The sequence below is a fragment of the Dipodomys merriami genome, unplaced genomic scaffold (assembly GCF_024711535.1).
Source record: "Dipodomys merriami isolate MVZ:Mamm:240054 unplaced genomic scaffold, mDipMer1.0.p SCAF_26, whole genome shotgun sequence".
Classification (NCBI taxonomy): Eukaryota; Metazoa; Chordata; class Mammalia; order Rodentia; family Heteromyidae; genus Dipodomys; species Dipodomys merriami.
In genome coordinates, this window is record NW_027204048.1 from 17,075,583 (window position 1) to 17,090,682 (window position 15,100).

Here is a 15,100-nt window from a genome sequence, read left to right on the forward strand (position 1 = left end):
CAACAGAATATGGCAAAGGTGATGAGATATGAGAAGTGCTAATGGCAGAGAGTCAGAGGCCCTGCTTTATCTGAGACTCTAATTGCTGACTAAAGGAGGAACAGGGACAATTGGGGAAAACACACAAGAATGCCTCTAGGAGAGAAGGGAGGCTTCCTGCTAAGATGCCAAAGTCTTTAATTCCAAACCAAAGGAACAATGAGTGACCCTAGAAGCAGATGGTCCCTTGTCAAACCTCCAAGTGAGCAGAGCCCAGCAGGCACTTGGACTACAGCCTTGTATAACCCAATACAGGGGGGGACCCAGTTAAGCCACAGCCAGGATCTGATGCACACAAACTGTGAGCATGCGATTTGAAGCAGTTACATTTGTGGTAATCTGTTTCACAACAATCAATAACCAATGCAGTAACCAAGGTATTTACCTTTTGGATTTAGCAATATAAAAATACAAACACATAATTAATTGGAGTATTATTTGTAACTGCAAGATACTGCCAATTATCTAAACAGCCAAATGTAGCAGATTACTTAAATAAACTACAGTTCAACTATAGATATAAGATTATGGTCCACAATGGAATAGAATTGAAAACCCAGAAATGAACCTACAGACCTATAGCCATCTAATCTTCGATAAGGAAGCTAAAACAATAGAATGGAAGAAAGACAGCCTCTTCAGTAAATGGTGCTGGCAAAATTGGTTAACTACATGTAAAAAACTAAAGCTAGATCCTTATATATCACCCTGCACCAGAATCAACTCCAAATGGATCAAAGACCTTGAACTCAAAGCAGACACTCTGAAAACATTACAGGATGGAATAGGAGAAACCTTAGGTCTCCTTGGCTCAGGCCGAAATTTTCTGAATAGAGACCCGGAAGCACAACAAATCAAAGAAAGGTTGGACAAATGGGATTGCATACGGTTGCAGAGCTTCTGCAGGGCAAATGACATAGCTAGCAAGATCAATAGAAAGCCCACCGATTGGGAGAAGATCTTTACTAGCCATACAACGGACAAGGGTCTCATATCTAAAATATACTTGGAACTCAAAAAATTAAAACACCCAACAACAAATCCTCAAAGAAACAACTGCCCAATAAATAAGTGGGCGAAAGACTTAAAGAGAAGCTTCTCTGAAGAAGAAAGAAGGATGGCCAATAGACACATGAAGAAATGTTCAACATCCCTAGCCATAAAAGAAATGCAAATCAAAACAACATTGAGATATCACCTCACTCCAGTTAGAACAGCAAAAATCAAGAACTCTAACAACAACAGATGCTGGAGGGGATGTGGACAGAAAGGAACCTTACTTCATTGTTGGTGGGAATGTAAACTTGTTCAACCACTTTGGAAAGCAGTATGGAGGTTCCTCAAAAGACTTCACATAGATCTCCCCTATGATCCAGCAATCCCACTTTTGGGCATTTACCCAAATGTTTACAAACAAGACCACACTAAAGCTACCAGCACAACTATGTTTATTGCAGCATTATTTACCATAGCTAAGACATGGAACCAACCCAGATGCCCCTCAGTAGATGAATGGATCAAGAAAATGTGGTATATATACACAATGGAATTCTATGCCTCCATCAGAAAGAATGACATTTCCCCATTTGTTAGGAAATGGAAAGGCTTGGAAAAAATTATATTAAGTGAAGTAAGCCAGGCCCAAAGAAGCATAGGTCCCATGGTTTCCCTTATTTGCAATATCTAGTATAGGTATGAGTCAAGCGGAAAAGGTCAGATAATGTGATGTTAGGAAAATGAACCCTTAAATATGTATTTTAATGTTTTCGTTTCTTTCATGCATGTGTTTCTAATGCATTTATAAGATTATTTCTTTGTTGCTTTGTATGTCCCTCCCCCACAGTGTAACCCCCGCTTTCACTATATTTGATGTCAGTATAACATGTGGAGGAGATGGGGACAAACAAGTCGTTTAAGGATTCAGGTGGACTTGTTGCAACAATGAGAAGTACAAAATGTCATGTCAAAACCAGCTTTACAATGTCGGTGTGGGGGGGGGAGGGGGGTATAATTGGGTGGGGGGAGGGGGGAGGCTGGGAAGGGAGGTGAAGGGTAAACAAAGGAGGAGGCTGCAATGCTTGGTAAGAAATGTATGCATTATCCTGCCCATGTAATTGTAGCCCCTCTGTACAGTATGTTCTCAAATAAAATAAAATAATATTTAAAAAAAAAAAAAAAGATTATGGTCCAACTGTCAAACTAGACTGAGAAAGCTCTCCCATGAACCAGTATTTAACTATTTCTAGGATATATTAACTGAGAAAAAAAGAGTAAATATACAGCACATTATAAAAGGGAATAAATTATTTTAAATGTGTGTGCTTATTGGGGATGAGGAAGAGAAACAGATGATGTGACCAAATAGAGTGTGAAATGAAATAACAAGACAGAATATGGAAGGAAAAAGGGAGGGAATGACTAAGAATCACTTTTTGGTCTACTTTTGTCTAGTAGATAGTCTATGAAATGAAAAAGTCTCTAAGGGTGAGAAAGCAAAGCACAGCCCCTAAAACTAAAGCAAACAGAACAAACCTAAATATGCTAAAGCTCAATTTAAAAACATAATGGACTACAGACTATGAGGGCTAATCGGAGTATATTACGAAAAAGTTCTTTATCATCTTCCCTTCATCTGGGAGCTAGTAAATCCTGAACTTCTTTTACTGGGTTACTTTTAATAGTAAATGTAGCATTTATCAAACCATTTGGTATATACTGTCATAAATAAGTCCATGTACTAGCGTTATTGAAAGCTAAAGTTCTTACAGCAGCAAACAGTAAAGAGATACAGAAGAAAAGCAGATATCAAGGAGGAAACCTACAAGTTAGGAATGGCATTAGTGACCTGCATGAATTCCATGATTTGTGGGTGTGTATGGAGACGGCTAAATCTGTTGAAAGACCTGGAAGAAATGACATCTCAGAAGACAGATGTAGTGTCTGATTTTGGTTTCTATATACAATTCCACATTAAATGGACTAGATTTTTGGTGGAACGGCCAACATCTGAACTGAAGTGGCAATATACAAGGTAAGCGCAGCAAAGATCTCTCCCTTAAAAAAAAAAAAAGTACAGAAAGGATGAAGGAGTGTCACTAACATTTTTTTTTTAGTATAATGAAGCTGGGTACCAGTAGCTCATGCCTACGAATGATCTCAGCTACTTGGATGGATGGGGTTCAAAGGCCAGCCTCGGCAGAGAAGTTTACAAGACCCTTCTTAACCGGTTCACAGCTCAGCAGCACACTCAACCCGGCTACATGTGTGGCTGAGATTTAAAGGTTGGTGATTCCGGGCAAGCCCAGGGAGAAAAGTCCACAAGATTCCATCTCAACAAAAAGTTAAGCTGGCATGGCGGTGTATGCCTGTGATCTCACCAAGGAGAAGCCTATGAAACTGAGGTCCAGGCACATGGGAGGACAATCAACAATGCCCTACAGCGTTGGCATCATGGCTTAGCCGTAAACATGGGCCTGGCAAGTGTAAGGCCCTGAGTTCAAAACCTAGAACCATGGGGGAAAAAAATGGTGCCAACAATAAAAGGAAGGAACTGTTCTAGATTAAAGACTGAGACATTGGCAATTAAATGCCACACCGGATGGAAAAGAAAATGCTATAAAGGACATTACAGGACAATTTATGAAATCTGGACATACATTATTAGATTCCATACCAGTATTTAAGGTAAAATTTTCAGAATTTGATAACTACAAGAGAATATCCTTTTTCTTGTGAATAAACCATTAAGGATTACGGATTTTAAAAAAATGTGATGAGCCAGCTGCCAGTGGCTCACACCTGTTATCCTAGCTACTCAGGAGGCTGAGATCTGAGGATCAAAGCTCAAAGCCAGTCCAGGGAAGGAAAGTCAATGAGACTCTGATCTCCAATTAACCACCAGAAAACTGAAAGTGGCGCTGTGGCTCAAGTGGTAGAGTCCTCGCCTTGAGCTGAAGAGCTCAGGGACAGCACCCAGGCCCAGAGGTCAAGCCCCACAACCAGATTAAAAAAAGAAAAATAATGACAGATTAAAATAAAATAGTGTAATGAAAAAGAAATGTACTCATTACCTGATTTATGTATTGTAACCCCTCTGTACATCACATCACCTCTACAATAACAATCAAATATATTTTTAAAAATATAAGTGTGATGAATAGAAATAGTTTAAGTAACATTGTATGCTGATAGGTACATACTTTCAGACACATACAAAGCAGGGAAAGGGAGGAGGAAGCACAAATAAAAAATGTGACAAAATGCTATAAATGAATTAAGTGTTTGTGGGAGATCTATACATTTCATGAAACTGGTATAACTTCAAAATATTTCAAAATAAAGTTGTTTTTTTAAAGAGGCACACATTCACTGACATTTCTGGAAGAATACAGGGGCTACAAATCTGAGACTGGCAGCTCTCCAAGGTTTTGTGGATAAAATCTAATGGGTCTATGAAGGGAATGAAGAAAAAAAACTCTACTTAAAATTCACTAATCTTTAACTGATACTATCTTCAGTTAGCAATGTAGGCAAGAAATGAACAGTCTTAACAATATATGTGACTTTACTGCTAACAAAAAAGTGCAATACTTTCAGTCTGACACTATCAATTGCTGATAGTCTCAACATATATATCATGGAGCATTTTTATAACTACACTTGCTGCTAGACTATATTTCATATAATACACTGTAAAAAGTATATCACAAATTTATTCTTCAACTATTTTGCATAAGTTCATTTCAAAATAGTTTGTCAAATGACATTTTATTATATCTTTACTATATTTGTAGATATTTTTATTGTATTTGTAGATTCTGAAAAACAGAACATGGGCTTCAGACTGCCCAGACTTAATGTCACAAAAAAAGTTAAGAACTTTTCTTGAGCTATAAACCCCTCATTTGCTTACAAGTATACAGTACTGCAACAAATGAAAACTTTACAGCTTTTTGTCTTGCTACAATGCAAATGATAAAAAGATCACTAATATTCATTTAACTGCTTATTACTTAATTCCTAATTTCTGACAAATTATCAGCATGAAAATTACTATGATATGAACTGTAACTTCACACGAAGTATCCAAAAACAAATGTAACACTTACACATGCAAAACATGCAGGCACAGAGCAACTACAAAAATGAATCAAGATTGTGAAATGTTGTATAAAGAAACAAAGTGCTTACACATCTTATGGAAAGTGGCTTAAAACAAGGTACTATTTACCATGTCTCTTTGGGAAAATTTTTTAAAATTTCTTTAATAATTGGTTGGTAGCAGGCATCCCTCTCTGCTTTCCCAGTTTCACTCCAGTCTCTGACAAACTGTTTCAATGTGGATTTTAACTTATCCATGTCAAAGGTAGATGCTGGCATAATCTTTCCATTCCCCTGTGTAAAAGACAGAAATCAATTAGCTTCAGAGAATCAGTTTTGCGTATGCTCCGGTGAACATGCTCCTAAGGGGTTACATAGGTGGTTTGGCAGAAAAAAGACTAGCCTTCACCTCGATGGGGCTCCAGTGCATACTAAATGCGTAATTTGGTAGTTTCACTTCTACCCTCCATAGATTAAAAGGTTCATTAATCATAAAACCTCCACATAATTAAGCAGTCTTTACTCAAGAGGAGAATCAGAACTGAGCTGCTATGGAGACCAAACACTTTATCCTCTCTAAGAGAGGAAGAAGGTCCCTTCAGGTCACTTGACGGGGCATCACGGAAAGGCTGGGGAGGGCCAACTGGGTGCAAGAGGACTTCAGTTTCCATGACTGTCAGTCTCTTGAGGTTTAACTTAAAAATAATTTCTTAAAGTACAAATTACCCAGTGATACAAGATGCTGAAAAACATGACTTTACCATGGGAAATTTGTCATAGCTAGTGAATGCTTTTATAAAAATGAAATCACTAATCCTACATACTAGAACATTTAAAATACAATGTCAAAATGTTGATTACAATTATCTTAGTATTAAGAAAAACAAAAAAAAATCAGTGAGCAACACCAGCTTCTCTGCCACACTGTTCTTATAGCCTCATCGGATGACAGAACACACAAGTGAAAACATTCTCAGTGCAGTAAATGACCTGTGCACGGCTATAAAGCTAAAATTCAGAAAGATAAAGACCTCATAATATAAAAACTAACCCTAAAATTAAAACAAATAGAACAAATTTTCACATACATCTTCTCCATATTCTTTATTTTCAAACATATGTATGCAATCATTCACAATGGTCAGTAGTATTTCTTGATTATGATCAATGCATTTCCGGATCTTGTCCAAGTGAAGAGGAAACTGAGGAAGTAGTTTCTGTTGATTATCTGGCAGTGATCGAAACTGTCTTTCTGTTCGGTTCACTCGCTCATGCATACTGGTGCTAAAACATAAAAGGTGTTTTTAAATTGCAAAAGAATTCTCATCAGAGGACAACCTCATTTTAAGATTGTCTCCTTATATAACTACTCCCTTACAAGTTGGATACTGTCTTTCATTCACAATCTTTTTGCTTCCTAATAACAACTTAGTCTGTATGTTTTATTTTATTACAAATCCATCTCAGAGCAGTGAAGCAAATGATGGCTTATAACTAGTAAAATCTGACATCTGTACCAATTAGAAGGGAAAAAGAGAAAATATACCATTTCCTTTAGGGTATATTTCATAAAGTGAAGCATTATCAACAGAGACAAGATTAATGTGTAATTTTTATTTTCAAATTTTAATTTCAGCACAACTAATTGAATGTCTTGGATTTCTTCACCATAAATTAAATCAGCAAAATGCTCCTGTAAAATTTACACCAGACTGCAGATAGCTCAAAGGTAGAATACTTGTCTAGCATGAATGAGGGACCTGAGTTTAATCCCAGAAGCATGAAAACATCAACAAAAAGCATGTTATAATTTAAAATAAACACAAAACTAACAAAAGGCCAACCAAGTTGAATTTTGAGAAATGAAAAACATCTTACAGACTACAAAAGTATCCTAAAATTCTGTAAGATTTCATGTCAATATCCACAACTTGTATTCTTGAATGGTAGATTGAGGACTATTTACTTATAAAAACCACAAAAGAAAACATCACTTCAAAAGTTAAATGTAGCCAGGTACTGGTGGCTCACGCCTAGCCCCTCAGGAGGCTGAGATCTGAGGATAGCAGTATGAAGCCAGGCTGGACAGAAAAGTTCCTATGAGACTCTTACCTCCAATTAACTACTCAAAAACCAGGAGTGGCACTGTGGCTCAAGTGGTAGAGCACTAGCACAAAGAGGCTCAGGGACAATGCCTACCCTCTGAGTTCAAGCCCCACAACCAAGAACAACGACAACAACAACAACAAAAACACGTTAAATGAACATTCGCAATTGTGTCATTTTTACTTCAACCATATGGGCAATTTTTCTGTGTGCCAGTCCTAGGGCTTGAACTCTGGGCATGTGCACTGTCCCTAAGCTTTTGTGCTCATGGCTAGCTCTCTGCCACTTGAGCCACAGCACTACTTCCAGCTTTCTGGTTGTTAACTAGAGGTAAGAATCTTAAGAACTTTCCTGCCTGGATCAGGCTTTGCCCCTTGATCAGAACTCAGCCTTCTGAGGTAGACAGATTACCGGAGTGAGCCACTGGAGCCTGGAAAATTGTGAAGCCTGACTAGATCAACACTGATGCAATGTGGAACCAGAGACATAAACTAATGGCGTATTTACAAGTTAGTACATTAACTTTGAAAAATAATTTCACATTATCCACTAAAGCTTCATACACTATGGGCCCAATGACCTAACAACTCTACATGTACCTCGAGGACTCTTCAAGACTTCCTATTAGCGCTAGGTATGGTAGTGCACACCTCTTGGTACTTGGGAGGCAGAGGTGCAGAGGTAGGAAGATTCAAGTCTGAGGCATATCCAGACAAAAATCTTAAGACCCTGAGAGCAAAACTGACTGGAGCATAAAGACCTGGGGAATGGCTCAAGTGTCAGCACTTGCCTAGAAAACACAAGGCCTTGGATTTATTAAAAAAAATAAGGGTACTAGTACAATGAAAACATGAACAATCTTCACTGTAGTAATGTTTGAAATAAACAACAGCAAACCTGGGATTGACAGGTCTATCCATCATCAATAGACTGAAATTTTCAGTATAGTTATATACTAGAATGTAGTGGAAAGTACAGCTACAATTACATGGATAAATCAGCAACATAAATACTTGTTGAAATCAGCAGTGTGAAGAACACATGATGTTTATATTGTTCAGGGAGATAGGTGATGTGGTAGAACAACAAGAAAATGCAAATTCAGAGGCATGCTTTTGTATGAGAGGAAAAGAGTTAGGATAGACCTTTTTCTTTTTGTGCTGGGTTTGAACTCAAGGCTGGGTACTTTCCCTTGGCTTTTTTTTGCTCAAGGCTGGCACTTTATCACTGGAGCCACAGATTTACTACCGGGTTTTTGCTGGTTAAAACTCTAACCTATTTTCCTGCTTGGGCTAGCTTTGAACTGGGATTCTCAGATCTCAGCCTGAGTAGCTACGATTACAGGTGTGAGTTTTACAGTGCCCAGCTTTTTGTTGTTGTTGCTGTTTTCAAACAAAAACTGGGTGGTAGATTCATAGACATTCATTGTTGCAACTCCTTATATTTTAAATATACAAATCTATGTATTCCTGTTCTTGGGCACTTACTCCATAATAAACGAAAATGAAAAATACTTTTGTTCACTTGAGTGGCTACATCTTTCTCTCTATTCACCCAAACAATTATTTAACTTCTCTTATCAAATTAATCTCCCATTACTGAACAGTAATAAAAACTTAGGCAAACCATGATCACGTGCGTAAAATAGTATCTTGGATGTTTAGTAGGAGAGACTTTACGGGGAAAGTGAGATGATCATGTTTTTAGTAGCTTCATTAATAAGTCCTTTATTTTCCTTGGCTATAATCTGTACTGAAACCCAGGTTATACCACCTATTTGCTATGTCATACTCAATTGTCTTATATAAAATGTAATGATAAAGTGATTATAGTAGGTACCATTATACTTCAGTCCACCCATAGCTGCACTGAAATCAGAAGGCATGTAATACCTAGCCCTGTGGCTAATATAGTAAGCACTCAAAAAATAAAAGGCATCTCTATGAAATATGTTCACAGTTAAAATCCAAATCGGAAAAATGCAGAAAAGTGAAAATACCCAGGGAAAGAGGTTGTTAAGGCTCTTCTAGAAAAAAACTACAGCTGACATTTCTGCATATTTTGTGTTAAGACAAAGTCATCTAGCATGCTGACAAAAATCTCCTTACATGCACGTAGAGTACAAAGTGATGTTATGTACGTACAAACTGGATTAAATCAAGCTAACATGTAAGTCATCTCACATACTCATCCTACACTCATCGTTTACTCCTTCTAAAAAAGTGACACACACAAAGGACTGCTCCTCCATCTCTCCAGGCACATCTTGCCTACCCTTCCTGGCCTCACTGTCTGTGGTAACCGTCCTCCTACTCTCCATTCTCCTAAATGGTTTTAGATCCTGTGTTTAAAACAAAAGTGAGAACGTGGACTACTTCTGTGCTACCTTACTTCGTCTCGCACTTTTCTACTTAAAATGTGGTAGAGCACGTCTATGGGAATCTCCTTTGGGGCCAAAATCCACAGATTACTGATAGGCCATCAAAAGCTGAAAAGCAATTTCCAGATTGAAAAAGGGCTCCTTTAATACACTATGACTATTATGGCTATGTAGTATTCCATCTTATGCAACAAAGTTTGAGAAACAAACGTGATTTCATACTTATCAAAAGAATTATTATTGTTATCATTTGTCATTCATGGAACTTGAACTCAAGGCCTGGGCACTGTCCCTGAGCTTTTTCACTCAAGGCTAGTGCTCTACCACTTTCAGCCACAGAGCTGCTGGTTTTCTGGCAGCTAATCGTAGATAAGACTCTCCGGGGACTTTCCTGCCTGGCTGGCTTTAAACCATGATCCTCATCTCAGACTACTGAGTAGGTAGGATTACAGGAATAAGCCATTGGTCCTGGCCTAATAAATCATCTTTATTAGAAGAACTTTCTCAGACTGGAAAAAAGTTCTCAAGTTTTACTAGTCATTATGATGAACTTTGTGTGTTCAAATTTACTATGGTGTAACTCTTGTTAGCATTTAATATTCACTATGATATATACAGAAGGTGGAAACTTAACCTAGGCTTGGTGTTTAAAAGTAGGAGGATCCGGGGGAGGTAATTATGTTGATTAGTCCCTAGTCCCATGAGGTTGTGGGCTCACAAGGAGAGGTGCTAGCATGCGTAGCACCTCCCACCACATGAAACCCCACACTTCCTCTGACTGTAGACTCCCACCAGCAAGGATGACAGGTATCTCCAAATGGCCTTGAATTTCCCAGCATTCAACATCTAAAACCAAATGTTTTCTTTTTTCTTATAAATATACTCAAGTTATAGCAACAAAAAAATGGCTGAGGACTATTTTGAAGAAAACTAGCAGAAATTTCCAAAAGTAGAATTACAAGATCTGAAGGATAGCTATTTTTGTAAGGTCTGATACAAAATGATTTTCAGAAAGACTGTTTGGGTCAATATTCCTATTTAAAGTTTTAATAAGTCAGGCAATTTGTGGAATTGAAATAATTAAAAATTCACAGTCAAATGTTAAATAAGCAGGGCACCAGCAGCTCATGCCTATAATCCTAGGTACTCAGGGAATCTGAGGATCAAGATTCAAAGCCAGCCAGGGCAGGAAAGTTCTGAGTTACCTCAAAATTACTCTACCTAAGGTCCTCTAAGAGGACCTCTTGTGTTTCCCAAAGGAGACCTGCTACTACTTAGGAAGACAGTTCCCAGATGCATGCCTAGCCTAATTCTCCCATCCTGCCCACCATCATTTCCAATCAAATGAATTCTTCCCTGAATAAGTCTTTGTCACTACTAAATCTCTATGTATCAACATATGTGAGACATCATAAAAAATGACCACATACACTCAACTTGCCTCTTCTGGTTCTCCATATAGACTACTTTCTCCCATCGCTACAGGGAAGGTGTTATGCCAACCAATGTTGGTACAGAAGTAAAGTAACTCTAAAGAGCAGGATGGAATGCAGCATGATCTTTAAGTAGAAAGCTGCTGAGGCACACACCCAGGAGCATTCCCAAAATAGGTGGCATCTGAAAATAACTCAGGGGGTTTGGAGCGTTTGTTTATGAGTTCGGGATGCAATCCCCGGCATCACAAACAAACAAACGAACAAAAATGGTGGCATTTTACCAAACTTAAGAATATAATCTGATTTTTACTATGCTTACTATAATGCAAATAACTTTCCCAACCAAGAAATGCTGTACTACAGCCCACTGGTTTTAAGTAGCTGCTTTATGGAACACAAACTTATTTATTTGTTTACATAATGCTATGTCTGCAGAGTTGTACAGTTGTAAAGGCCTGACCTGGCCCTCAGAGCTTTACACATTTATTGCCTGGTCTTTTTAGGCAACTTTTCCTATCTGTTTGAAAGGAATGTTTTACAAACACCAGAGTCTTAGATTCTAAAGTAAATGGAGACCACATTCATGAGTCAAATGGTATTTATTACCCTATGGCTTTTAATCTAAATACTCTATTTTTCACTAAAAGACATTTAGCAGTAAAACCAAAGTCTCAAACACCGAATTACTGGTTATAGATCTAGAACATGGTTATCCATCACAACTTACTCGAATGATGAATGAGGATTCCTGCACAGCACAGGCAGCTCACACAGGTAATCCTAACTTCTCCAGAGTCTGAGATCTGAAGACTCTGGCTGGAAGCCAACCCAGGCAGGAAAACACTAGAGACTCATCTACAAGTAACCAGCAAGAAGCTGGAAGTGGAGGTACAGCTTTCTTACATAGTAGAGCACCGGCCTTGGGCTTTTTAAGGGAGGGTTAGAGGCCCTGAGTTCAAATCTCAGTACCAGGGTAAAAAGAAAGATTCATGCACACACTAACTATATGAGGCTATTGAACATTTGAAATGCATGGCTAGTTGAGGCTGGGCAACAGAACTTTTAAATTTTAAATTTATCCAGGTGATTTGTGGACAATCCTGAAGAAATGTAGCAATGCAGTGTTTCTGCTATGCAATGCTTTTCATGCCCTTTACTTCTAATTTAATTGCATGCATTTCTTTTTTTTTTTTCCCAGTTTTTTATTGTTACTACAAAAGTGATGTACAGAGGTATTACGGTTACATAAGTCAGGTAAAGAGTGCATTTCTTTTTAAACAATGCATGCATGTTTCGAAAGCATATTTTTGATGGTATACTATTTTCTATCCAGGGATCTGAAGTGTTTCATCCAGTGACTACATAAAATATAAAGGATTGGGGTTTTTTGTTGTTGTTTAAGCAAATGAAAACTTGCTTGATCTCATACTAGGCTGGTAGAGATGAGTATAGGAAACAGTGTCACACTGCTAGTGCATGCACAGCACATTTCCCTCACCCAGCACAAAACCTATCCAATGCCTAATAATAGCAACTTTAAATTGGTCCTAATAGATTAAAACTGGGTACAGTTAACTAATAGGAGTACTATATTCTCAAGTTCCAAATTCTTTCTAGATTTTCCTGCACTTGACATTCAGTTCTTTATTTCACTGCCTGGTTTTTTCAGGCACAATTCTTGCATCCAATTCGATTTTCTCCCCTTTTTGCCTTTCTCCTTTGGTTGCTTCTAAGTCTAGTAAAATAAAATGTCCAAATTGCTCATCCTTTTTTTTTTTGGACACTGGAGTTAATCCAGCCCCCCTAGTCCTACTTCCAAGATGTAATGAATAATAAATTATTTCAGCAAGATGTCTGCATTTCACTGCATTTGTTTCCTGACACGAGCTGGGTACAGCTGGGAAGGCCGCACACTGCTCCTTCACAAGTGTAAGGAAATCCTGAACTTTTAAACCTACATTAAGTGACAAGTAACAAGCAAATTTAACCATTTGCCACCAAATTGACAATTCGGGAGGGCATTCTCTATCAGGGTTTTGTTACACACAGACCTCCAACAATGTCTGCCCAGCCCTGGTGACACAAAACTAAATAAGGCTCCTTTCTGCCCTTGAAGAGGTCACAGCAGAGCAACAGATTCTATGGACGTCAACAACCACAGCACAGAGGAGATGAACAGCATTCTTCCAAGTTAGCTCGGGGCCCGGGAGGCCCGGTCTAAGGCGCCTTTTAACTGCCCAGGAGGTTCTTTCTCGCGGGTTCTGACTGCAGGCTGGGACTGAGGTGACTCTCGCAAGCCTTACGTAAGTGTGTGATCTTCAGCTGAAAACTCGGTGGACTTTCCAAGGTCTTGGAACGGTCATTAGCCACAGGGAGACACAGAAGTGGAGGAAGCGGTGTGTGTGTGTGAGTGTGAGTAAAGGGCGTGTGTGTGTAGACACAGAAGTGGAGGAAGCTGTGTGTGTGTGTGTGTGTGTACCTCTATCGATGCAGAATATAAACGCACGTTCTCTCCATCCACCTGCTTGGAACGGTCATTAGCCACAGGGAGACACAGAAGTGGAGGAAGCGGTGTGTGTGTGTGAGTGTGAATAAAGGGCGTGTGTGTGTACCTCTATCGATGCAGAATATGAACGCACGTTCTCTCCATCCACCTGCTCCCTCGCACCTCCCTCAACAGCTGGCGAACGTGGGGGGTGGAGGGGGGCAATCGGGGCCGCCGCGGGGGTCCCCAACCTCTCCACGACTAGGGGCGCCGCGCCAGCGCTCACCACCCAAGTTGCAAGTCTGTTCCCAGCCCCGGTGCGTGCGTGCGGACGGCAGTGCGTGCGTGCGTGCGTGCGTGTGTCCATCTGTCCTGACAGCTGGCCTCAGACCCGGGGGGGAAGGGAGGGGAGTCGGCCCCACGGAGCCCCACGTGCGGGGTGAGCTTGAGCTCTCCCCGTGGCTTCAGCCTGGAAGGCACCGATCACAAAAGCCGAGGGCGCTGCTTCGCCGTGACTATTACTGCTGCTGTTGTTGTTATTACTAAGCGCGGGTCTCAAAGTTGGAACACTACTTCGATCACCGCCCCCGCCCCGGCTCCCCCCAGCCCAAAGCTCCCGGGGCGACGCGCGCCCGCGCGGGGTGCGGGGCGGGCGGGCTGCTCACCCGTAGTAGCGGAAGGCATTGATGATCTTCCAGAAGTGCTCGCGCTCCAGCCGCTCCTCCTCTTCCTCCGAGCTGCGCGTGGCCGCCGCCGCCGCCGCCGCCGAAACCGCCGCGGCCGAGCCCATGCGCCCGGCCGAGAACTGCACCTCCACCTCGGCGGCCGCGCCGCGCCCGCCGCCGCCGCCGCCGCCGCCGCCGCCGCCCCCGCCGCCCTCCGGCAGCTGCGAGGCGGGCGGCGGCGCCCGCCGCCGTCGCTGCATCGCCGCCACGGCCCGCGGCCTGGCTCGCTTGCGTCTCGTCGCGACGGAAAGCGTGGTGGCGGCTGCCCGGCCTGCCTTTAAACCGCACCCGCCGCCGCCGCCCACAGGCCCCCAGCTCGCGGCACGCCCCGCCCCCGCCGCCCTCAGGCCTCCATCCGCGCCCGGCTCCGCCAGCTCTCCGACACTCCGGGAGTCGGCGCGCGTGCAGGAGCGCGTGCGCGTGCGCGGGCCCGGGAACGACGCGCCGCCGCCGCCGCCGCCGCCGCCGCGAGCGCTCATTTGCTGTCGGGCCTCCGCCACGGCGCGATGACGTCGCGATGACGCGTCGGGGCGAGGGGCGGGGCTCCGGGAGCCAGGTGGGCGAAGGGCGGGGAGGAGCTCCGCGGGGGGCGGGGCTTGCGCCGCCCGCACCTGCAGGGCCCGGCGGGAGGGCTTCGGGACCCGCGGGCGGGCGGGCGGGCAATCCCGAGCCCCGCCGGGGCGGGGGGACGCGGGCTAAGGCCGGCGAGGGCACCAGGAAAAGAGGTTGGTTTGGGTGTAAGTGGGATCTTTCATTTCAGAAGTTCTCAAAAGAGGCGGAGCTTCACTTCCGAAGTGAAGTCCCTTCCATCCCCGCCGGAGAGGAGGAG

At 41.9% G+C, this 15,100-nt stretch overlaps 1 protein-coding gene across 1 annotated transcript in view; it reads right to left on the reverse strand.

Annotated features, from left to right (window-relative positions):
* Carnmt1 (carnosine N-methyltransferase 1) overlaps positions 1-14,504 on the reverse strand; it is a 33,217-nt gene extending 18,713 nt beyond the window's left edge. The window contains exons 1-3 of the mRNA XM_070035763.1: positions 14,212-14,504; positions 6,228-6,423; positions 5,270-5,433 (exon numbers count right to left, since the gene is read on the reverse strand). Of these exons, the coding sequence (XP_069891864.1) occupies positions 5,270-5,433; positions 6,228-6,423; positions 14,212-14,471 (620 nt within the window). The 5' untranslated portion in view covers positions 14,472-14,504. The remainder of the gene's footprint in view (positions 1-5,269; positions 5,434-6,227; positions 6,424-14,211) is intronic.
* Positions 14,505-15,100: the final 596 nt, after the last annotated feature.